The sequence below is a fragment of the Diadema antillarum genome, unplaced genomic scaffold (assembly GCF_040938485.1).
Source record: "Diadema antillarum isolate AM-2024a unplaced genomic scaffold, OU_Dant_1.0 seq00000768_RagTag, whole genome shotgun sequence".
Classification (NCBI taxonomy): Eukaryota; Metazoa; Echinodermata; class Echinoidea; order Diadematoida; family Diadematidae; genus Diadema; species Diadema antillarum.
The window spans coordinates 2,746,308-2,772,934 of NW_027271658.1; the positions used below are offsets into that span (position 1 = coordinate 2,746,308).

Genomic DNA, 26,627 nt, shown 5'->3' on the forward strand with positions numbered 1-26,627 from the left:
GCGCCATGAGAATCCTTGGCTATCAGTGACAGTTTTTTCACATCAAGGACCGTGACGGATCATCAAGGCAGCTACATGGACCTACACGGCAGCCACACAGCAACTACATGGACCATTATGTTCAAACATGGTATTACAGGGATGAACATGGATCTTCACGGTCCATAAGTGATGAGAACGAGTATAAGATTGATGAAAATCCAAAATCAGCTTGCTTTTTGATAGATTTTCCTCTGCTGGTGTGGTACGTGTCACTGCCTTGTTGGTATGTGTAGACGCCCTGATGGTCCGTGTAAATGCTGTGCTCTGCCGGCATGGACCGTGTAGTTGCTGGGTGGGTCCGGCATGGTCTGTGGAGGTCCGTGTAAGTGCCATGGGGATGCCATGTAGATGCCGTGCTGGTCCAGCCTCATGCCGTGTTGATACCGTGTGTACAATCATCAACGCTCATTGACACTCCATCCGGGGCAAAACTAGCCCGGAACTCCCCGGATCATCACCGGCATGATCGGGGATGGCCTTGTAGATCCTCCTGGATCCGTGTTTATATATGACTGGGGCTTAAACTACAGTCACAACACTTTAGATTAACAGGTAGGCAATGCAATAGATCTATCAGTTATTCACTATGACTCTGATTTCACTGAATGCATCTAATGATACATAATTCACACTTCATAATTCCCATATTTATACAGGTGGAAACTATCATGGTGTGGAATTTTAGCACATTTTGCGCAACCAAAAACAAGAGTGAAAATGAAAGCATGTAAATATTTTTGCTTGTTATATGTACCACTGTCTAATGTCTTGATTCCATGGAATTAGAAATATGTGAAATTCATCTTACTCAGCAGAATGCGACAAATTATTTGTGTGAAAATATCCACTTTTGCAGTAAATAATTCATAACCAGGCTTGACTTCTGAAAAATAAAAGCCAAGAAAATGTGTATTACCCTGTATATCAAATTGCCTTTCAGAAATCAATAACAAAATATGTTTCACCAAACGTATATCAGTATCAACATTTTTGTCTATCTGGAATTAGTCGGTTACAATAGAAACCCTGGCAACAAAGGGAGCAAGATTTGGACATTAACCCCAGCCTAGCTGGAATTTTTTGAGTCCTTGCTTAAACAGCTAGGTGCATCAAAGTGATAGAATTCATGATTGATATAAAATTGAAAACTGAAAAAAAAATCATATTTCATTCAATATTCAATGAAGTTAGCAGATGTTCTAGTACCTTAGTCAAATCATCTGCAGTTAAATTAATGAATGCTGACTATTTCTGTTTATTCAGAAGATTTGCAGGAAAATAAATTGAAAGAGCATTACCTGAAAAACTGCAGACAAATCGGTCATAATAAGATGGGAAGTGGTTTCGTACTTATTCATTTCTTATATAGACAAGAAGCAAAAGCACCAACAAATAAAATGCATTTCACAGATTCTGTAGCATCTGCATTATACATGTATGTACTTACATTTATACAAGTGTACAGATAACATTTCTTTGGTGATGACCCTAATTCATGTCCACATGACACTGCTATTTCACCCCCCCCCCCCCAAAAAAAAAAAAAAAAAAAAAAAAAAACTAGAAATGTCGCTTTGGCGACTGGTATGCCTCCGCCATAATGCATGATTTTCCCAATAGGTCTAGATAGTACATGTGGACAATGTGTGATTACATTTTCACAAAATTGGCAAAATATTGAAATGACAAGTTTGTCACAAATGTGTTGAATGTTCACCTTCCTTGACCTAGGTTTAATTGGATGAATAGGAGAGCATGTATCTAGGGATTGAAGGACTTTAACTCGACTTTGACCCATTCATACATTTAGGCATTGAGTAATTTTCAAGGTACAGGTGTGGAGAAAAAGTGCAATTTCTGAATTGAATAGTAAATTGTTACCATTTTCATCTGGCCCTTGACCCTAAAATTCATAAGATAATCACTTTCAGGTAGAACATGCATAATATGTACTAAGTTTCAAGATAACTTGAGCCACTTCCGAGATATGGAGGAAAAAGTTAGTTCAGCACTTTCACTTGATCTTTGACCTTTGAGGCAAAAAAAGAAGAAAAAAAAACTTTCCAGAGAATTTCTATTAGGTTACACATGTATGCATACACCAAGTGTAAAAAAAAATAACCCTGCTGGCATTGCATGATAGGAGGGAAATAGTAAAATTTTGAAGTGTTGCACTTGACCTTTGACCCCTGACCTTTGACCCCATGAACCCTACATTCTCTAGATAATCACTTCCAGTCAGCATATGTACAAATTGTATATACTATGTTCCAAGAAGATACCTTGAACAATTTTCCAAGGTATGGAGAAAAAAAAAGAAGTTTTAATATTTTTACTTGACCTTTTGACCTTTGACCTTTGACCTCATGACCCAAACTTTCACCAGAGAATCTTAATTGGGTAATACATGTATACACTAAGTTTTAAGAAAATATCTTCAGGCATTCAATAGATATGGTGGAAATAGTGAAATTTTATGTATTTGACCCTGACCTTTTGACCTTTGACCTTTGACCTCATGACCCAAACTTTCACCAGAGAATTTTAATTGGGTAATACATGTATACACTAAGTTTCAAGAAAATATCTTTAGGCATTCAATAGATATGGTGGAAATAGTGAAATTTTATGTATTTGACCTTGACCTTTTGACCTTTGACCTTGAGCATGTGCACCCAAAAGTTGATAGACACAACTTCACCCCCTAATACACATACATGCCAAGTTTCATTAGGATACCTCAACAGGTTTTGATAGTTACCTTGTCCACAAAATTCATTACGGACGGACGGAAGGACGGACGGACGGACGGAAGGACGGACGGACGGACAACCCGAAAACATAATGCCTCCGGCACCACTTCGTGGCGGAGGCATAAAAATGTACCAAAAGTCAGTAAAGGACATACACAAAGAAGCTTCATACCTCTTTGGAGTAAACACAACATGCCAACTGGCGAAGGTTAAAGGGACTGTACAGTAGTTGTTGAGGTGGGGATTCATGTTTTGAACATTCCTAAGTGAGATAATGAGAAACCTCTTATGAAATATGAAAGAGCATGTGATTTTAAGAAGGATTCAACGTTTATTTGATGAAAATTGGTTTTCAAATGGCTGAGATATCCCCAAAAGTGATAATAATAAAAGGCGACATGCCCCACCTTTATTAGGATCTCTTTGTTTCGCCTTGTTTTTGGATATCTCAGCCATTTCAAAACCGATTTTCATCAAATAAACTTTTTATACCCCTTAGAATTGCATGCTCTTTGACATCTCATAGAGTGGTTTCTGAATATCTCGCAGAATGTTAAAAGCTAAATCCTCACCCCGACCAGAACTGTACACACCCTTTATTAACATGAAACACTCTTCCCTTTCAATGAAAAGAATTCATAATGGCATTCTTTTGATGTTTTCATATGGTGACATGGAATTCACGCCAAATATCACTCACATAGACAGCAAACTTTTGATGCACATTAGAAACATCCACACAACATATTTAAGCGAAAGAAACATGGGACAACTTATAGTCATGGGTCTATCATGTACACATCTTTCCTTCCCACTGATGAATAAATCATTTTGTTTCATCTTTTCTGATCAGCAATAGTCAATGCAAAGAGAAGTACACCTCTCACACATTGAGTGTGCCTTCCAAGTGCTGTACACTCTGCCAGGTAGAAAAGAGTGGAATGTTTTAAGATGGACAGATTGGTTTGTGGATGATGCCTTATCCTCACAACACAAGTAGTCTGGGCTTCCTCCCCTGTATCACATGTTTCTGTAAGGTAAGACAAAAGTAGAGAGAGAGCATGAAAGAGAAGGACGGACAGACAGAAAGGCAAACATACAGAACATAATACTTGAAAATAGAAACAATCATAAAATTGCAAATGATGTTGCAAATCTGGTCTGCAAATATCTAAATAGACATAAAATCCTACTTCAGACCTTCACTAAAATAACTGAAGTTTGAACATATCAGAGTTTTCTGGTTAAAATGTTGATACAAATAAATGAATTCTTTACAAAAACCATAAGTTTGAGGTTTCCACATATTTGTTTCAGTCAATTTCCTGCCACTTACCAGAACTTAGACATAAGTCTCTGTCTTTACATGACATCATTCTAATTTATCTTCCATCCACAATACTAGACTGATGTTTAAAGGCTTATCTTACTCTAAGCTGTGAGTTCATGACTCCCCCATCTTCTCATATTACAGCTTGTATTAACAAAAACTGCTGTGTGTGAGGGCAGTGTTCAGTAAATAAGCTGATGTAGATTATCATTCATCCAGTTGAAGTGTAAACTCCAAAATTATTCTAAATCACAAAACTGGAATGGAAACTTACGTCGGGCGATGTTTCACCGATTAACAATCAGCTTCTTCTGATGTCCTGCCAGTGGAAGAATGGTCCTTATATGTGTGAAGTCTTGCAGGAATTTCATGCACTGATGCATTTTCAGTGCGTGAAAGACGGCTCGGAATCTCTGGGATCGCCCAGTCCCAGGCATGTGAGAGGTTGAAATGGAGGCCCCCCTTCTTGTTGAGGCTGGGTTCCTCCACTCGTTCCCAAATCGATTCTTTTGCGCCTCGTTCAAACCAATGTGCTTCTCTGTCAAGCACTACCACATCCTTGTTGTTGAATGAGTGGTTGGTCTCTTTAAGGTGTGAGTAAACAGCTGATTCTGGGATGCTGTCCATGTTGCTTGGTCTGAGACTAGGCGATCTGAGAGATTCTGAGCTGTCTTTCACCTACTGAAAGGGCGTCAGTACGTGAAATTCTTGCACGACTTCACACATATAAGGACCATTCTTCCACTGGCAGGACGCCAGAAGAAGCTGATTGTTAGTCGGCGAAACATCGCACAACGTAAGTTTCCATACCAGTTTTGTGATTTAGAATAATTTTGGTGTTCAGTGAATACTTTGGGCAAGGAAATTAATGTGTTATAGCTTCAGATCAAACTAGAAATGTCGCTACAGCGACTGGTTATACCCCCGTCAAACAACATTTCATAAGCTTTGGTCAAAACAACATTTCATAAGCTTTGGTCAAAAAACTGAGGAAGTAGTTAAATCCGCAAGATCTTTCCTTGATCTTCTGCCATTAATATGCCGTTACCATGGCAACGTACTTTCGGGTACTGTCGAAAAATGCGTCTTGCACATCTACAACCAAAGGCACACGTCTGTACCAAGTTTCATGGAAATTGGGCAAAAACTGAGGAAGTAGTTTGCAACACAAAATTTTCCATCATTTTGGCTCATAATATGTGAGCTGTTACCATGGCAACATACTTTTTGTCACTGTCAAGAAATGTGTCATGCTGACCTATATCCTAAGACAAACATTCAATATGAATTCCATGAGAATTGGAAGAACACTGATGAAGCAGTTTTGCCATGAAGCATTTTGCCCTATATTTTACCGATAACATGCCGTTACCATGGCAACGCACTTTTTGCCACTGCGGAAATATGTGTCTTGCACATTAACATATTCAGATGAACATCTGTACCTAATTTCATAAAAATTGATCAAAAACTGCGGGAGGAGTTCGCGACGCAAGATTTGTACCCATTTTTGCCCATAATATGCCGTTACCATGGCAACGTACTTTTGGGTACTGTCAAAAAATACGTCTTGCACATCTACAACCCAAGGCACACATCTGTGCCAAGTTTTAGGGGAATCGGTTGAAAACTGAGGAAGTAGTTCGCGACGCAAGATTTGTACCCATTTTTGCCCATAATATGCCGTTACCATGGCAACGTACTTTTGGGTACTGTCAAAAAATACGTCTTGCACATCTACAACCCAAGGCACACATCTGTGCCAAGTTTTATGGGAATCGGTTGAAAACTGAGGAAGTAGTTCGCGACGCAAGATTTGCAACGGACCGACCGCCCGACCGACCGCCCGACCGCCCGACCGCCCGACCGCCCGACCGACCGCCCGACCGACCGCCCGACCGACCGTCCGCTGATTCCTATATACCCCCTTCAAACTTCGTTTGGCGGGGGTATAACTAAAGGACATTGTACTCTTTGGAAGTATGCAAGTGACATGCATCCTTTCTGACGCTACAATGGTTTTAGCTATAAATTTGGCCACTGCAAAAGCAGATATCTTGGATCACTCACAGAGAATGGGGCCATAGGCTTGATGACATCATTGTATCTCCTCACGGCTTCCATGATGTGATGCGGCTGAATAGCCCTGTACTGGGTGAGGGCAAGGAGAGATGAACCGTTGCCCTGGCAACAAGAAATGGAAATGAGAGTTCCATAATACAGCTGACATCAGTTTGGACATTGTTCCTTCACATCAATGACTTTCATATCTTCACACTATGGGCTTTCATGGCATTTTGAAGAGCGGTTATCACAGTTTGGCATCACACCAAGTGTATGTGTTTAAGCACAAGGTTTGATCTCTTGCATTTACACCCATAACTTTGCTCTTTCTTTCCATAAACAAAGAGATATATGACAGCCAATGCATACCAAAGCATATTTTGAAATTTCTTGGTAAAAGAGATTGCCTCTTATATGCAGATAAATACAACATACACTGAAATTGAGAACACTATTAGAGTTTCACTTAGGTCACTACAATCTGATTCTCTGACTTAGGAAATTCACAAGGTGAAAGTATTTCTGGTGCGAGGTACATCATTGTTATCTCAAAAAACCTATGACGGGAAACAATATGAAAGATGGCAACAAATATGAACTGTTTGAGAAAACACGCTTCAAAAAATATATGCAGTCAAGGAAAAGCATTAAACCATGATAGCTTGATTTAAAACACTGCAGCAAGATGCTTTATAAAAATATCCTTGAAATATATCATGTCTTCATAAAACTATCACTGAGTAAAACATTGGATTGCATTCATCGGTACATGTCCAATGCCTAGGTACCTTCTTCTTCTTCTTAGACTTTGCCTTGGGTGTTCCTGCTGCTGACAGAGCTGACTTGCTCTCCCCCTGTGACTGGGTGGAGCTCTCTGAAGGGTTGCTGTTATTGGCTGTTGCCAGGTTACCACCACTGTTGCCAGCACTGCCATTGGTGGAGGAGAGAAAGGGCAGTGCCATTTTGTCTGTGGGGGACTTTGGTGAGGAGGGGACAGGGGACTGGGAGGGGGTAGAGGGAGGGGTAGTGGTGGCTGACTTAAACTTGGTGTGAGGGTGGGTAGTTAAAGGGGAGATGTTGCTGAAGCACATTGGGGCCATGGATTTTGAGATAGGGTCACAAGGGGATGCTAACATGTCCCTCTGAACCAGAAGAGATAGGTCCATAAGCTGTTGGGGGAGGGATGAAAAGATGTGGAAGGTTACATACAGGAGTTAGAGCAATTTATCAGGTGCAATGTACACACCAATCATATTATAAATGGTACTTATCAGGAAATAATGGAGCATAAGTCTACCAAATCTTTACCAGTAGCATGCAAAATCTTTGAAAATTCTACAAAAAAATTGTGAATAAAATTTTACCAGTTAGCCCAAACAGAGGGATGGTGCACACCTACTGGGGCAATTGTCTATGGGAAATGCATGTTGCAGCAAAATTAGTCCGTCCTCAACAGGTTAATATAGGATAGCACACCTCAGAGAGGAATAATGCAAACTTGAGAGTCAAGGTTACAGTAAAAGGTTCTCACCTGAGCCACTGTCTCATATGCCAGGTATCCAACAATCTCCATGGCAAAGGCGTTTGGTTTGGGCTCAAGGTGACTGATGTCTAGCCACTCCTTGAACTTACTCGCTTTCTTGACTGGATAAAATAGAATATGATTTCAAGTGATAAAGAAAACGTCTTTGTCAACAAACCCAAGTGACATCATTCTATACACAGTGTGAAAAAGCAGCTTTGAACGGCTATACTAATGTTATTTCTCTTACAATGTTTTGTTTGCAGTCTTTTTTCTACACAGTGTATATATGTATGAGAGACTAGGTGTTATTAATATTTTATGACATACTTTGACAGAGAACAAACTTCAAGTTCAGATGAAGTTGCCTCACATTTTAGCATAAAAATGTAAAGATTCCAAACAGAAGTCAACTGAGTGACAAATATGATACAATGAATGCACGAGAGACTATGTGATTAAAACAAAAATGTTCTCTCTTGCACTAGAAAGAAATACTGTCAAGTAATACATGTTTGATAGCAACGAGTTTGATATACATTATTACTGGATAAAAAAGGAAGATTTAATATATGAAGAGACAATTTGGCAGACATCAAAAAAGCAGAGAGGGTAGCGAAAGGAAGAGGGACAAGAGGGTGAAGTCAGGAGGATAGGAGAGGAAACGAAATGAGGAGAAAGAGGAGGACAGAGGATAAGATGACTTCTGTCTCTCAGAAGTTGATTCACTCCAGCATCTGACTCACTGAAATTCATCTGTCGTGCTTCAGTGTACTCCTTGTATGCAGTGAGGTCCATTCCTCGTGCCTTCTGGTCAGCTCGGTCCTGTCGCTCCAATTTGATTGGGTCCACTTCATCCGAGTCCAGCAGGACTGAGAGCTCCCCCGTGTGGTCAATGCTGGACAGGATATCTTGGCACAACCGTCTTCGTTTGGCCTGAGATGCTTTTTGCTCTGGGAAAGAATTGGGGCAGGGGATGGAGTTGTTTCACGAGTTTAATCACTGAACTTTACAATCACATAGTAGCTTATAAAATGTTTAATCATCAGGTCAGCAATTAAAATGTATAATCATCAAGTCAGTATAAATTTCACTTTAATGACTGTTCACATGATTACACAAATCTGATCAATGAGTAGGTGATTTGAAGTTTAGTGTAAGTGTATAGGTAGTGTTAGTACCATCTCAACTCTTGCACCAGTGATAATCCTGAACTTGAAATCAGGTGCTCTCTTTCCCTCACTGGCTAACATAAGCCCCTAAGGATCATTATGCCTCCGCCACGAAGTGGTGCCGGAGGCATTATATTTTCGGGTTGTCCGTCCGTCCGTACATCCGTACGTCCGCATTCGTTTACGCGATAACTTGAGAAATATTGACTGGAATTTTACCAAACTTGGTCCAAGTATGAAGTATGATGGGGCAATTGCTTGATTAGATTTTGGTTGAAATCGGCCAAAGGTCAAAGGTCAAGGTCAAATCGTGAAATTGTATCCGTTTATGCGATAACTCAAGACTGGATTGAGCAAATTTCACCAAACTTTGTCCGAGGATGATGTATGATGGGACAATTACATGATTAGTTTTTTAGTGAAATCGGACAGAAGTCAAAGGTCAAAGATCAAGGTCAAATCCTAAAATTTATCTGTTTACGGGATAACTCAAAACTGGATGAAGCAGCTTTCACCAAACTTGGTCCAAGGATGATGTATGATGGGACAATTAGTTGAGGAGATTTTAGTGACATTGGCAAGAGGTCAAAGGTCAAAAGGTCAAGGTCAAATGCTAAAAATGTTGCTATTTCCCCCATATCTATGCAATGCCCGAAGGTATTTTATTGAAACTTAGTGTAGACATGTATTACTGTGTAAAGATTCTCGAGAGAGTTTCATGTCATTAGGTCAAAGGTCAAAAGGTCAAAGGTTAGGTAAAAATGTTGCAATTTCACTTTCTCGCAAATGGTTCAATATATCTTCATGGAACTTGGTACATATGCATGTACTGACTGGCAGGGATTATCTAGGGAATTTAGGGGCCATGGGTCAAGTCAGGGGTCAAAGGTCAAGGTCAACTCCTCAAAATTTTACTGTTTCCCTCATATACTATTATATGCAATGCTTGCATTATTAGTTTTAAAACTTAATATATACATGTATTAACTAACTTTGGAGATTCTCTGGGAAATTTCCAGCCAGACAGTCAAAGGTCAAAGGTTAAGGATCAAAGGTCAGGTTTAAATGTGAAAAAAAAATCTATTTTCAGTACTGTAATTACACTCTTTCTTCATACCTTGAACATTACTCAATGCATAAACTTATGACAGGGTCGGTCAGAAGTCAAGTAAAAATCCTCAATTTGCCAAATATATGTACCTGCACTCTTAGACAATTATAGCAAACCCAGTTTGAGGGAAGTGAACATTCAAGACATTTCTGACAAACCTGTCATATCAATATTTTGCCAGTTATGTGAAACTGTCATCACACATTGTGAAGACATTGTACTATACACCTATTGGGAGAATCATGCATTATGGCAGAGGCATCAGTCGCCATAGCGATATTTCTAGTTAAATATGTCATTTCAAGTTTGGTATTGGTGTCAGCATTTCAATATGAATGAGATCAACAATCACATCTTGTAGGTTGAGAAAGACAAAGACGTTAAGGTGCCACTAACCCTATGGCGTTAATGCCCTTATCTTTCTCAACCGACAATCCAATGATGCATGTAATCTCAAATCACATTGCATTATTCTTACTGTTGGTGTTGGAGTTATCTAGCACCAAACTTGAAATCACCCTTGGTTAGAAGCACAAATCTTATAAGTCTCTCAAGGACCTGCATCCACAAATCTGCGTTTTGTATTAGTTTCTTTGTTTGCATAAAATCAAAATAAAAACTTGCATCATTTGCATCATGTTATTGGTTTGTTGTACTGGACTAGCACTAATGACTCTAAGAGGTAAAGGAGTTGCCGTAGCTAAGTCTACCAGTAGAATAAAGAACATGACAGACTCGTGAAAGAGTTGTGAGGTGACATTATTGCCATATCTAATGTGCATATATGGTTGCAACAGATATCACTGTTTTGTGAAAAGATATGAAACTGTGATATTTCTCATTTGATGTCAAATTTTGATTGAACATCCTACCATTTGATTTGTTCAAATCCAATCTGTCATTAAATCAACTTGACTATGGAGTTGCATGGCACCTTAAAGGACAAGTCCACCTTTATATACATGTGGATTGAGTGAATGCAACAATATTAGTAGAACACATCAGTGAAAGTTTGGGGAAAATTGGACAATTCATTCAAAAGTTATGAATTTTTAAAGTATCTGCATAGTCACTGCTGGATGAGAAGACTACTACAGTGTATGATGTCATATGCGTACAACCATATAAAGAAAATAAAAAGAGAATTTCACAAAACTTTACTTTTTGAATAAAGTGCACATTTCTTCGACTTGTTACTGACATATGTTAAGGGTAATATTATTCCCCCTGCCTTCTGAAAGAGAGAAGTCAAGTGTTCTTTTGTTATGCGAGAAAAGTGAAAATATGTTGAATTTTCTTTATTCTTTCTTTATATCGTTGTACTCATGTGACATCACAAGCTATAGTAGTCTTCTCATCCAGCCTTGAGTGAGCAGAAACTTCAAAAATTCATAACTTTTGAACGGATTGTCCGATTTTCCTCAAACTCTCAATGATGTGCTCTACTAATATTGCTGCATTCACTCAACCCACATGTCTATGAAGGTGAACTTGTCCTTTAATGCAATATCTCTTCATGCCATCAGTGCAAGAACGTCATTAACTGTCTCACCGTCTGTTATCCCTCCTTCTTCCTCTTCACAGCTCATCTGCCTTGTTATCTTGTGTCTGGTGTCCTTAAAGTTAAGAAACTGGAAGAGTCTCCTCAGCTTGCTGTGGTCTTTTCTCAGGAGGAAGATGAAATCCTCAATACTGATGAATCTGGCTCCACGTAATGTACAAATGTCTGCTGCCCTTTGGAGCTGGGATACAAGTATTGAAATGATAAATTACATTTTTTTTTTCATAAATAATCTTAACACCACTATGCTTATCATGCACGGTAAACAACTATCTATACTAGATGCTTTTCATATATTGAATTTCCTAAGATTAAGAAATCCACATTGTTAAATGTTACCATATTTTCATTTCATTTTCATTTTCCTTTCATCTCATTTCAGTTATTGTCCAAACGCAAAATTATTATATGCCATTCTACAGCCTAACAATTCCAGTCCATCCAGTAGTTGGGCTCTCAATATCAACATCCTCACACATGATACATTGGACAACTTCACTTACCAGGACCAGCATCTGGTGGTGTACAATGTCTTCCACTATGTATGCAGACTCATACAGAGGATTTTTACAGTCTCCAAGTGCAAACCTACATGGGAAACATGAATGGAATTCACTTATCACAGCTATAGGTAATGTATGATAAAGCTCAACAAGAAAATTCACAAATCTGCAGATACAAGATTAAAGGTTTTGGCTGCAAGATGAAAATCTGTAAGAATACAAGAGTTGGAAACCACCAAAGTGCAAAGTTATACTTTGCTATTGCTTTCACAATTGGTTTTATTTTTTGTATGCAACTGCATAGTCTACTGCCAAGTACATGTACATGTACATGTACTTGTAAATATTGATTTGTAAATACTGTATATATTTCGTTTGTTTCTGTTTTTTGTGTAGGTCACCTATTGTTTGTTTTAATCTGAAAGTTTATGTATGCATTGTAAACAGGGTTTCCTTGAAAAGCAGGTCTGCTGGCTGTCAGCAGAACTGAACGGAATGTCCCTGTTAAAAGATGTAAGTTGGGGATAAATAAATAAATAAATAAATACTGTGCTTCATGACTCATCATAACTTACAGGCCAGTGACACCTTGAAAAATAACCATGTTTACAAATCTATGCACACATATGGAATTCAGAAAAGTATGTTCACCCTTTTCTGAAGTATACATATATGATTCAAAAGTCAAAGTTAATGCCATTCAGGATTGTAATGAACATGTTCAGTCCTCCACCAACACGTTATGCACATATAGGTCCTACCAGCTGAAACTGTTTTTTTCTTCACTATTTACATGTCTTTTCCCATTAAAGGATAAACACACAAAATCAGTTTTACTTTGTATTTCCAAACTTTGTGTACTTAGTAGATATATCATCCACTTAAATTTTCTATGTCATTCAAATTTTGATTTTACACATGGCATTTCTGTATCTTTGTTATAGCATTAGTACTCATGCACCTACATGGAATAGCCCCCTCTTGTGTTAGCTTTGTCATTGAATAGAGAGTGTACAATGCTTTCACCAATCTATAGTTTTCCTCTTTCTTTCTTTCTCTCCCTCTCTCTCTCTCTTTTCTTGAATAAAGTTGTAACAGCATAATGTAGTAAATGTTGCATTGAGATTTGTTTGTCTAATTTCAATACATTCATAGCAAATTCTTCCATGGCAGTAACTGCAGGGGAAAAGTAGACACTTTTGAAACTCCACAGTAGAAGGGGGAGGGGGATATTTTTTTCTTCTTCTTCTTCTGTAGACCACTTCAGGCATTCCTCATGACTGATTGGTCAGAGTAAGACGAACATGGACAATTTGATCTCCAGTGCATACAAAATGGTGCAGCTTTAAACAACTTTTCATATCACAAGAGGTAAATACATCCTTAATTTCATTATAAACTATTATCAGCATCATCAGGCTCTTGTGTTAAATACTTGCACAGGCATTCCTTATCTTCTTCATTATAAAGCTAGCTGTTTCTATACAGGCCATGGACTTTTCTTTATGCCATGTCAGTAAGTCTTGCATGAAGAGTGTGTATTGCTCTCCATTCTATGCAAATTAGTTTATGCAGTAGGGCCACTTCTTCAAACCTGAAAAGACATTCATGTAAACTCATCTAGGTGCCTTGCTCAGGCCAGAAGGTGACTCATGAAAACATGTTTTGGACAAGAGGGTGAGTTTTTGACAAATAGACCTGTTTATGAATTGCTACAAAGGAAATCACCTTTTCTTCCCAAGGCAAGTTTGAACATGTTGTTATCTCACCTTTTAGGAGGGCTACTGTCTTGCAACCTTCTCATTATACACAAAGCCTGGTTAATTCCACAACATTGCCCTCTTTTTTTTCTTTCTGTTTTGCCTCCTCATCATAAACAAAGTTCCTAGCAAGAATTGTGAAGTTGTCTTTTTGCCTTCTCAACTTTATTCAAATGTCATTCAATTTCATATCACAGAAACAATTCAATTTCAATTCATTCAATTTTCCACAATCAGACAAAATATAAACAAAATATGACTGTGATTAAAAATAGCAACAAACAATACAAAACTGTGTTTACATGACATTATTAATATGTACATGTGTATAATCACCACAAAGGGCTGTACGAATTCAAGAAAGTGGATGGGGATAACAAAAGCAAAGTTGCTTATCGAGGTTAACCCTACAAGCATGCCACACACAGCGAATCCCATCAATCAAGTATCATAAAAGCTATGTATGTATGTATAGAATAAAATTGTATGTAAAGGGAATGAAATATGTTCCTAAATCATAAAGAAAACACAGTCATACAAGCAATCAAGAACACACACTCTCAGACATACACACACACACACACACAACAGACATGCACATGCATACAACTATGAGTGCAAATATCATACACGAACATATTATTATGCCATTATACTACCTAAACATTGTCCTTACTAAGGTACATGTACCAACAGAAGTTTCAACAGGTGTGAGCAGTTTGAAACCATGTATTTGCATGCATGTTCATAAAAGTTTCTGTACTGATCCCTTTCCATGAATTATAGAGGCCAACAATCACTGGGTCGAATCTTCACTCTGACATAGTTGAGAACATATTTTATAGAGGAAAGACTGAACTGTATCAAGTGTATTACTACTGGAGATGTTAATAGATTTCATGGAACTGGTAATCATCTTCTCTGAATGACCAGGGGAAATAAGGGGAAAAGACTATCCGGTACAGAGAGAGAGAAAAAAAAAAGTTCAATAATCAAGGACAAAGTGCCAGGATTAGCACTCTCATATGACAGTGATATAGATTTACAGCTCGCTGGAGTGAGTCCAAATTCAAATCTAAAAGCTTGAAAAGAGCTGAACTGAAATTTTTTAATGAAAGGGACATTTGCTGTGATGAAAATAACAGTAGAATCTAATATGGCAGGTAACTGGGGAGGCTTCAAATATCTCCCACCTAAAATTGTCCAAGAATACAATAATGAGGATGACTAATGTTCCTCACTTTTCCTGTGAATTCTGTAACCTTTACCATGTTTTCCAAACAGCACTCAGATTCATGATTACACTATCAAGTATTGCATGGTAAACAGCCCATTATGATGTGATAAATGTGAGATATGGCACCACGTGGTAAATCAAAAAATGGACAAATAAAACAATAATATTAATAATAAAAAGAAAAAATATGCAGCTTGGTTGCAGCTGAAACCACATCTAGAAGTGGTCCCAAATTATCATTTACACCAAGCTTGCATTGTGGCAAAAGCTAGGTGTAGACACGGCCTAAGACAAATTAAGAAAAGAATGCACGAACGTAGTTCAAATCTAGTCCGTGGTTTAGGCATATTTCAATTGTGTATGACACATCTTGATAGACAACAGACATACCTACATGTAATAATGATTGTGCACAAGGTATGCTTTTTTTACCTCTGCCAAGGAAAGAGGACGTTTTGTGATCATCTGCGTTCGCTTGTCGGTTTGCAAAATAACTCAAAAAGTTGAGAACAGATTTGAATGAAACTAGCAGGAAAAGTTGATAATGACACAAGGAACAGAATGATTCAATTTTGGTAGTGATCCAGGAATTCATATGGATTTTTGAAGGATTTTTTATCTTTTTGCAGATGGAGTCAATGAACTTGGGAGTTCAAGCTGCGCCTACATGAGGTTTGCATATTATGCGCTCTAAAGCGCACGCTCTGCTCGGGCAAGGCGCTACATAGCTGAAAGCTGATGACGTAAACAAAAGGTTTCGACTTCTATTTGGGAAATATTTGGCGATTTTCAGCATGGGTGAACAATGGGTGGAAATGAGCTGCTTGCAGGATGTCTGCACTATATGAGTGCTTTTCTAGTTTCATATTGTATATGCTATATATTTAGAGAGTCTAATTTTTAGCTAATTGGGACTTCCCAACAATTTCGAGAGTAGTTAAATTTGTGATAGTAAAGTATAGTACCAAACTGAAAAATATAAGCGTGCATGTCACATTCACGTCAGGATCAGAGTCATAATTTTTGTGTGTCTTAAAATTCATGAATATGGTAGCACCTGACCTGTGAAATTTGTAAGAATAAAAACTTTGTGAAATATTTGGTGTATACACTAATACAGTACTCGCTTTAGCCTCTGGACTAAACCATGAATTTCATTTAAACCACTTTTGTTAGTTTTTGAAAAAAATGTTTGTTTCACTCTGCTTTGCTTTCCAGAAATGCCCTGTGAGATGCAACATGAATCACTGCCCCTGCTTCGAATAAAACCAATGGTCCATGAAAACCCAGACAGGCCCAAAGACTGGGGTTGGTTGCAAGGGGAGTCACTAAAACCATATCTCCGCACCCCCTTGATAGAATGCTCGTTGACATTTGACATTTGAACCAGATTCACACATCTTAGAAGATCACAAGGTTCATGAACCCCTATGGTCTCGCATAGAAGATTACTGCTCTATTTTGTTCCAGTTTTTGTGTGTGCATCAGGACATAATTGCTTTGACATAATAGGGATGTTTCATTCCATGACATCACTGGGCAACCTTTCCAGGCACTTCCCTCACTGTGCTGAAATTCCCAGGAGGTGACTGATCTGCATTCTACTATTTACTGGCTTGTTACAATGCTGAATGTTCCTGCAAGAGACTGTACCTGTTTAAACTAATTCTGTTGCAATGTCCTCCAACATGGTTATTGGGGTGGGGGGGGGGGGGGAACCATTAAAAAAACATTAAAACACTTTGTCTTTCGCTACCATGTGAACAAGGACAAATGTCATAATGTTCAGGCCAGAATATCAAGTTTAGAGCACAACTCAAAACTTGACTCTCGTGTTTCTGTCACAATCTACTGGTACTGGTTTAATAGTCATTTTAGTTGTGATGTAGGCCTAAATAGTTTCACATGGTCTTACTATAAATGAGCATTGGTAGTCACTTGCTTGGTTGTCAGCAATTTACTCCTGCTTTTAATTTCATTTTCAGAGTTCCACTCACTAAAAAAAAAAGAAGATGGGAATTCCACTGAGTGCGCAAATGGTACATTGAAATATAGCCTCCCTTCTAAGTAGAGAAAGATTATCCCTACCAGAAATATCCTTACCCTCACCTTCTCCCCTTAAAACAAAAACAAACAACAATAACAAAATGATGTAGCTTTTCACTTTTCACAAATGAGTTGCTTGAAATAAGACAAATACAGTTGGTTCAGTAAAACATGAAATATGATATCTTTTCACAATATTGATGAAAGTTTTTGACAATATTGCAGTTGTTGAAAACTGTAGGCCCTATGTACTAAAGAACCAGTATGTATGCCCTCCAGTAGCCCCATCGCTGTTGTTAAAAGGGTGCTTCTTGCAATGTTCACCAAATTTGACTAGCCCTTGTTCACACTTTTGTGCCAAACCTGTGGTACTTGCCCTTCTTGTCTTATCAAACCCAGTGTGTGAAGTGCAAGACATATATTCATACACAGACCGTTGACAATGCACACACGATGAAGTTGTCATAACCACGATGCTGACACACTTGACTGAGTTGAACATTACCTTCACCTGGCAAGCTTTGCTCACTATGTTCACAAGCACTGTAGTCTTGATTCTGGACTGTTTGTTTTGGTGTCATTACTGTACCATGACATTATTATGTACTGAGAGGGTGACTTGTACAGTGTAAATTAAACTCACCTAGATGCCTTGTTTAAGACAAGAGGACAACTTAATATCAAAATGTGCCAAGGTGTCTTCTTCTCTCAAATAGAAAGCACTTGGTGAGTTTGGAGATGTCTATGTCCTGTAGTTGTCCCATAGAAGGTACCTTCTCTTCCTACAGGAGGTGCCGACGCAAGTTTCAAAGAGTAACCTCGCCATGCTTTAAGCTCCAATTCAAGATGCGTTGTGTGTGTCGAAGAGGGTAATCGCAGGATCCTCAGAATCTGTTTGTTCTTCTCAGATCAGAACAGATTCTCAGGATTGTGCCATTACACTGTTTGATGCATGTATTGGACATGCTGATACTGTAGGAAACAACTACAAACTACTACAGCAACAATATCAGTCAAGAATCCAGACTAGAGCCAAAGAAGCATGCAACCTCTTTTGGCTTTGGTTTCAAATGTGACATTCAAATATTATGCTAACTGAGAACATAGTTTATTTCGTGCAAAATGCGCTGCAGAGCATGCATGCAGAAACATCAACATGAAGCATATCTACATGGTGCATTGCAGATCTGTACAGCTGTTTCAGGTGAAACATTACCCTTTGCTGATCTTATGCAATCAGGATAACTTACAGAAACATGCAAACTTCTGTACTATTACCATAGAAATAAACTCATACTAGAAATTTGATGCTAATAAGCAATGGCAAATCAGTTTTCTTCCTGTGAGAAGTATAAGAGTGCCAGTGATTGTATCAATAAATTGGTTACCCTAATACGCTAACACCAATAAATATGAAATGGGGCATATTTCACTTCTTTTGAACCACACTTGATCGACACCATTCACTGTAATAAAAAATCTGTAAACCACAGAGGGATTAACAGGATTATCTCATCAAGTCACGTCTCAGCGTTTTTCCTACACATCATGAGGGGGGTTGTGTGTGCGTGCACACACATGATCATACAGTCTTCAGTTGAGCACTGGAGACATGTTGAAAGTCAGCATCCCTGTGAAAGGGTCAACAACCGTGAATCCTCAAGGCCTGTGACATGAGAGACAGATCTGACTTCAAGGAAGTGATCAAACGTCGTCTGTGATTGATCCTGACACATTGTGTTGTCACTGATCAAGTGGAGGTAATGCAAAAGGCATGGCATTTCCAAGCACACAATTTTAGGAAGGGCTGGTTTACTGTCGGCAGTCATATCGTAGGTTTATTTTGCATGACAGATACAACCGTGCCTACATCTGGTTACTCTATAATGATCTCTTACCCTACCGAGAAGTATGAGAATAACTTAAAGCATACATTATGTAAGAGTATCGTGATATTTTCGGCAAGGGGTGAAAATATGTTGTGACAAATGGGGTTATTCATGAGAAAATCACTCAGTGAATCCATATATTTGCTAAAAAACTAAGATAAGATTTTCTCCCTCATTTTTACATTTCGGGAAAAAGAATAATGCTTTGATAGCTTTGATTTTTGTCAATATACAAGCACTCAGAATCACATCTGCAGCATCTTAGGAAAGACATGCAGCAGTGAAGAAAATATCTGAAACACATATTTTGGAACAATGGCCTGATCCGGTAAGAATGATTGTGCATTACATCAAATAGGCAAATAAAGAGATCATATTATGGGAATAGCAATAATTTACACATTTTTAGGTGTTATCAATTTTTGGGGAACAATTTGAAAATTGATGTGCTACCGTTCACTCACAGCAAAAATATAATCACTTGGTTGTAAATGAAGCATTTTGAATATCAAGACTGCACATGCCTCAACTATAACTGGAGCCATCTAGTGTGATTAGATGCATTATAAAATGGGTTCAAGAATGTAGCCAATAGGAAGCGCTGAAATGAGACACACCTCCTTCCTTTACTTCAGTACAACTGCACTGCCTGTAATCCTATGGTAGATTGCCGATCGTCTGTGCGCGCGGCGGCTCCTTTGATGAATTGCATGCATACGCGTACGCGCTGTCAATCCTGTAAACAACTTCTAGTTCGGGCTGCCGGCCGGCCGGCCTGTCTTCCCTTGTGCATAACATATGTGGCGTACGTACGTATACTGTACTATACGTACACTTTGTACAGTACAGTAGACCAAGCGTTATGGGACCGGACGCGTACATGGAGTCACTTTGAAGAGCAAATCCAACGATTTAGCAGGTTAATTCTCACGCCGTTTTCAGAGTATGTTGTCTAGTAGGCCTATATGAGGAGTCTATATCAAGTCTTTAAGGTAAAGGGTGCATATTCTATGTAAAATAAGTAAGTTTTCATGCGGGTGTCCGGAAACCCAACCCCCCATTATACTTATACTGTATGTGCGGGACTTCCGCGAGTGCGACGTGCGTAAAAGTTTGGGACGAACATCTTCGGACGTCTTGACCCACAAAGGTACGTGAAAAACACTGAAAAATGATGTTAGTTTTCGAATTTTCGACCCATTTTATAAAACAAATGATGCACAGGATTATTTCGTGGCGTTAGTGTAGGCGTAGTGCACTCGAGGGTATTTACAATTGTGAAACATGCACGAGGCGAACCTAACGCACTCTATCCTGTGCATCATTTGTATATTTTGAGATTTTAAAAATTGCCATTTTTTCACCTGCTGTTCACACAATCCACACAAGGCAAATTATCCCAAGAGTTTGAAAAAAAAATAAGCTGTACTGATTTTTGCAGCAAGATTTACATCATAAGAGTTTACAATTTTATTGTGTGTCCACACACAAGAATTAACATTTTGTGAAAATCAGTTTCAAAAACTGTTACCAGTCATTTTGGGTGTGTGTGAATGGGACTTATAACTGGTCTGGGATGCATTATGCCACAATCCATGTGAGGGGTTTGAAATGCTATTAAATGAGGTTATAGGAGTCTGGAGACAAAGGCAAAAGACTCATAACCTCCCTGCATTTAAAACCCTGACTTTTGGAACATTCTACAAATTCTTGACAACAAAAGTCATCATATGTATAATCTAATATCATATGGTTTCCTATAACTTTAATTTTCAAACTGCATAAAAAGACATTGCTTGTATCAACTAGATAGTATAAAATCTTTGTTTAATGTAAGCATAAATACAAGCAAGTAAAAAGTTGTGGTAATTAACAAGAACAAATTAAAAAAAAAAATATCGCTTATCAACTAGATGTGATGTAAATTTTACATAATGGAACTTAAAGGGGAAATCCAGTCCAAACATAAGTAAGTCTGATAAGAAAGAGTAAAATATTACGAGTTTGACGGTAAAATTTTGATCGAAATCGGGTGAAAAATAAGAAAGTTATGACATTCTGAAGTTTCACTAATTTTTGAGGAAACAGTTCTTGAACAGCAAATAATGAATATGCAAATGGCATAGTGAGCATGTCATTCCCTCACAACTTTGTGCATAAAATTGTGAAATTTCCAGCTTTTCATTCAAACGCAATTATGCTCGAGGCTCAAATCCTGATATATCTAGCTGACCATTATTCTGAAGTTATTCAACCAGGAATAACATCATGTTTCAGACTTCAATGACAGAAACATTAAATTTTCATCATTTTTTGTACACGTTCAATGAAAAATTGTGAGGTTATGACATGGTCAGCTAACTCATTTGCATATTCATATCCACTGTAACTGTTTTACAAAAATTAGCAAAACTCATCTGATTTCAGCCAAATTCTTTCCACTAAACTCATAAAATTTTACTCTTTTTTTATCAGACTAACTTATTTTTGGACTCGATTTCCCCTTTAAGACCCCAGTTATCACACAGTACAGAAAGATTAGTGTCACACAGACAAAATGAACTTGATTGAAGGGTTTGTAGGGTCTGAATAAAATACTGAGTTATTTCTAGAATTTCCCCTGCACTGTACAAAAGATATAAAAATTAGGGATAGTGAGGTGAGAGAAGGTAGCAATCACTGACAAACATCCTTGGCCGACATCACTGAGAGGACATATTTGTTGGTAGGCTTAATTGCTTACCGGTAGTACCATTTCCAAAGAACAGTCTAACACTTCCTTCCTATCATCTACTTTCTAGGCTTGAATACAATGTGGAAATGTTGTGAAATACTAAAACAATGGGGGGGGGGGGGGAGGGGCTTCATGCTCACCTGAGCTTTCAGATGGATTTGACTCTGATGTCACCCCATGTGACTAAAGGGCTTTTTACACTTGTAAAATTTTGCTTAGCCCCGGACCAACGGTGGGGCTAAGGGGGGGGGGGGGGGGGGCCTTAGCCCCACCGTTGGTACGGGACTATCCTTAGCCCACTTTCTGTTTACACTCGTTTTTGCCAAAGTGGGCTAGCCCCACCGATAGTACGGTACTATCTGGCCCTGCAAAATAGCAGGGGTTAGCACCGCAATTGCGGTGCTAGCACCGCAATTGTGGTGCCAAGCAAGTGAGTGTAAACAGAACGAAAAAATAATCCTGGGCTAAGCGACGGAGACGAAGTCCGACCCTCACTGACCAATCAGAAACGAGGTCATCAAGTGCTGCCGGTGCGTGCGTGTACGTGTACAGTACACAGCGTAATTATGAATATTCATGTGGTTTGGAAAGTCCTGGGCTAAGAAATACGAGTGTAAAAAGGTCAGTCTTCTCCTTAGCCCCGGACAAGAGATAGTACGGGACTAATTGGCGAGTGTAAAAAGCTGAAAAAATTGGTACGGGACTAACGATAGTCCTGGGTCAGAGAAAGTCCGGGGTTAAGAAACACAAGTGTAAAAAGCCCTTAAGACTCAGAGAGGGAAGTGATCTTTTTAAACACACCTTGGGTTTAATCTGCATTATTTTGGAATCATATTCACAAACTCCAAGTCTATGGTCATGATGCTAATATTATGTGGATAACAGCAGCATCAACATAATGAGGATTACTCTGGTCTCGCTCCAATTTCATGACCAAGTTAATGCAGATATTATCTGCATACTAAAGTGACTTTATGAAGGGGTGAGATACAAGATTCCTTCAAAATTTGGTTAAAATCCCATATCTAAATTTTAGAGGAGGTAAGTGTCAAAGATCACAGACAATATGGTGCATGATGCATCATAGATGACAGTTAAGAAAAAAAGCTTGCAGTTAGCTCACTATAACCCTTGGCTTTGGCAAGCTCAAAAGGGAAAAAGGAACGAAACCAAGTGTATTTTCATATGTCCTATAAATACAATTATTGTAAACAGAGCTCACAGTAAGAGAATTCTGATTTATTCATCCACACTCCCCATGCACAGCTGAATCACTGGTGCAAGTCTGCAGTTTTTCATACCACTCGTTACTTTTTTCCTGCTACCATCAAATGGCATTGACCTTCTATGAGACTGACCTTGCTGTATAGAGCAATTATTTGCAATAGATTGATTAAATATCCCTACAGAATATTGCCTTTTTTTCTATCTGTGTCAACAGCATTGAAGCTATAAGTAGATAATAGCAAGATCATAGTAATCGAATAAAAAAAAACTAGGTCATGAATACACAGAGTCAATAGTGGCACTGCTAGTGATGGACGCACATTGCATACAAAACCAAAAATCACGTTTCTGATACATCCCCTTTGAAGGTCTATAAATCTAGCACTTATGTTGTGCATGCACAGTGGTTAAAATGACTTGGCACACAATTCTTTCTCTTCCATTTTCAGTTTTCTCTATATACTTCAAGCACATCAATGGAAAACATATTCACTTCCTAAATTCTAAATCACTACTCTGTTTATCATTTCTTTGATTTATTTATGTCTGTATAACATGGTATCAGTTTAGTATCTTAATCACCATGTGGTGCCATTTAGCTCTGAGTGTGTAAATGGTGGGAATGTGCAAGTGTGTGATCTGTGTTTTTGTGTCTCCCCAAACTAACCTCTGGGCATTTTATCATTAGAAAAATAAAGTTCAATATTTAGCTATGTAAAGGGAATGTATCATAATGTAACATGTAATCATAAAATGGAACTGGGAATAAGACACTAGTCCTTACTCTTCATGTTATTGTCACGAGGCTATTATTTGTACTGCTACTGTTATCAAGACCACCATGAGATTGTATCCAAATCATTGTTAGTAGCAGAAGAAATTTCACTTTTATTATTACTTCAGCTGTCACCTACCTGGAAATGTATTCCTACAACATGGCTGCACACTGGTGCCGATCCGACGGTCCCAGACCGGTAAAAGTCACTGTCGGGCCAGTAACTTTTCAGGAAATCCACAAGTTACCGGTCCGACATGACCAATAAAAAATAGCATTGACGGGGTCAGTAGAAAGAAAAAGAGCAGCCCCGATCAGGGAGAAATAGAATGCAATATATTGCATTGTTCAACAAGTTTTGCGCAAGTTTTCGTTTATGTTTACCGGTGCAATTTGTACAGTTAACATAATTAGTTTTGAGCATAAGCAGTCGATGAGATGGTTATTCGCGCTCGCTTGCGCATTGGCACTGGTCACACACTGCCATGCCATGCAATACATGCAAAGTATGTACAATGTAATTTCCCGACCCCGGTTTATTCGTTCGTTTGCTTGCAATTGGCGGTCATGCCAGACACAGAGTATTGACAGAGGAGCATGCATTTCTGGGTCATTTCACTAATGACTTTTTAACGCAAGATCCGATCCGGGCTTCGAAGCAGTGTGGCAGTTGACACGTTAGAACTAATTTACTTGTGCCGATTTTTAGAAAAACTAAAAACATATTCAGCAGTAAATGAATCTGATTGCATTTATTTTCAATTTATGCATTTCACAAATGAATATTTTCATTTCTTCAGAATAGTCTCATAAGGAAGACAGGTGCAAAAAGGATCAAGAAATCGGCCTTGCAGTGTACCTTTCAAGAACACATGCACAAAATATGACGAGATTATCGGGAGAAAAAAATAATTCATGAAATCACCGCAGTCCCGTTGAAATTTTAGGAAACAATAGGCGCAAAAAGGATCTTGAACTCAGTCCTGCATGCCGTGTTGGTTATCAAAAACGTATGCACAAATGCGAAGAAATTATCGGGAGAAAAGGAAAGCACGCATTTTCAACCCTTCTGGTGGGTGCATCACAACAGGTCACAGGGGAAATAATTCATTAAATCATCGCAATCCCGTTGAAATTTGAGGAAACACTAGGCGCAAAAAGGATCTCGAATTCGGCTCTGCATGCTGTGTATTTTTTTCAAAAAACGCATGCACAAATGCGAAGGGATTTCCGGGAGAAAAATAAAGAACGCATTTTCAACCCTTCTGGTGCGTGCATCACAAAAGATTACAGCCGAAATAATTCATGAAATCATCGCAATACCGTTGGAGTTTAAGGAAATAATACATAGGCGCCAAAAGAATCATGAATTCGGCCGTGTCATATCATCTGAGAATGCATTTACGAAATGCGAAGAATTTATCGGGAAAAATAAAGGACACATTTTCAAAACCTTTTAGCGCGTGCATCGTAAAAAGATTACAGCCGTAGTAATTCATGAAATCATTACAATCCCCGCTGATATTTGAGGTAGAAATAGGCACAAAAAGGATCGCGAATTCGGCTCTGCATGCCATGTACCTTTCAAGAACGTTCGCACAAATGCGAAGAGATTATCGGGAGAAAAAGAAAGAACGCATTTTCAACCATTCTGGTGCGTGCATCACAAAAGATTACATCCGAAGTAGTTCATGAAATCGCCACAATCCCGCTGATATTTGAGGTAGAAATAGGCGCAAAACGGATTGTGAATTCGGCCATGTCGTATATCTTACAAGAACGCATTTATGAAATTCGAAGAGTTTATCGAGAAAAAAATAAAGGACACATTTTCAACCTCTTTTGGCACATGCATCGTAAACGATTACAGCTGAAGTAATTAATGAAATCATCACAATCCCGCTGATATTTGGAGGTAGAAATAGGCGCAAAAAGGATCGCAAATTCGGCCCTGCATGCCGTGTACATTTCAAGAATGCTTATACGCAAATGCAAAGAGATTATCAGGAGAAAAAGAAAGAACGCATTTTCAACCATTCTGGTGCATGCTTCACAAAAGATGACATCCAAAGTAGTTCATGAAATCGTCACAATCCCGCTGATATTTGAGGTAGAAATAGGTGCAAAAAGGACCGTGAATTCGGCCATGTCGTATATCTTATAAGAACACATTTACAAAATTCGAAGAGTTTATCGAGAAAAAATAGAGGACACATTTTCAACCCCTTTTGGTGCGTGCATTGTAAAAGATTACATCTGAAGTAGTTCATGAAATCGCCACAATCCTGCTGATATTTGAGGTAGAAATAAGTGCAAAACGGATTGTGAATTCGGCCATGTCGTATATCTTATAAGAACGCATTTACGAAATTTGACGAGTTTATCGAGAAAAAATAAAGGACACATTTTCAACCCCTTTTGGCACATGCATCGTAAACGATTACAGCTGAAGTAATTAATGAAATCATCACAATCCCGCTGATATTTGGAGGTAGAAATAGGCGCAAAAAGGATCGCAAATTCGGCCCTGCATGCCGTGTACATTTCAAGAATGCTTACGCAAATGCAAAGAGATTATCAGGAGAAAAAGAAAGAACGCATTTTCAACCATTCTGGTGCGTGCTTCACAAAAGATGACATCCAAAGTAGTTCATGAAATCGTCACAATCCCGCTGATATTTGAGGTAGAAATAAGTGCAAAAAGGACCGTGAATTCGGCCATGTCGTATATCTTATAAGAATGCATTTACAAAATTCGAAGAGTTTATCGAGAAAAAATAAAGGACACATTTTCAACCCCTTTTGGCACGTGCATCGTGAATGATTACAGCTGAAGTAATTAATGAAATCATCACACTCCCGCTGATATTTGGAGGTAGAAATAGGCACAAAAAGGATCGC

General features: G+C 38.5%; 1 protein-coding gene across 1 annotated transcript in view; it reads right to left on the reverse strand.

Moving 5' to 3' along the window:
• Positions 1-3,343: 3,343 nt before the first annotated feature.
• Positions 3,344-26,627, reverse strand: part of LOC139738812 (transcription initiation protein SPT3 homolog) — a 115,422-nt gene continuing 92,138 nt past the window's right edge. The window contains exons 3-9 of the mRNA XM_071649449.1: positions 12,059-12,143; positions 11,547-11,736; positions 8,458-8,664; positions 7,721-7,833; positions 6,978-7,358; positions 6,196-6,309; positions 3,344-3,825 (exon numbers count right to left, since the gene is read on the reverse strand). Coding sequence (XP_071505550.1) covers positions 3,781-3,825; positions 6,196-6,309; positions 6,978-7,358; positions 7,721-7,833; positions 8,458-8,664; positions 11,547-11,736; positions 12,059-12,143 — 1,135 coding nt within the window. The 3' untranslated portion in view covers positions 3,344-3,780. The remainder of the gene's footprint in view (positions 3,826-6,195; positions 6,310-6,977; positions 7,359-7,720; positions 7,834-8,457; positions 8,665-11,546; positions 11,737-12,058; positions 12,144-26,627) is intronic.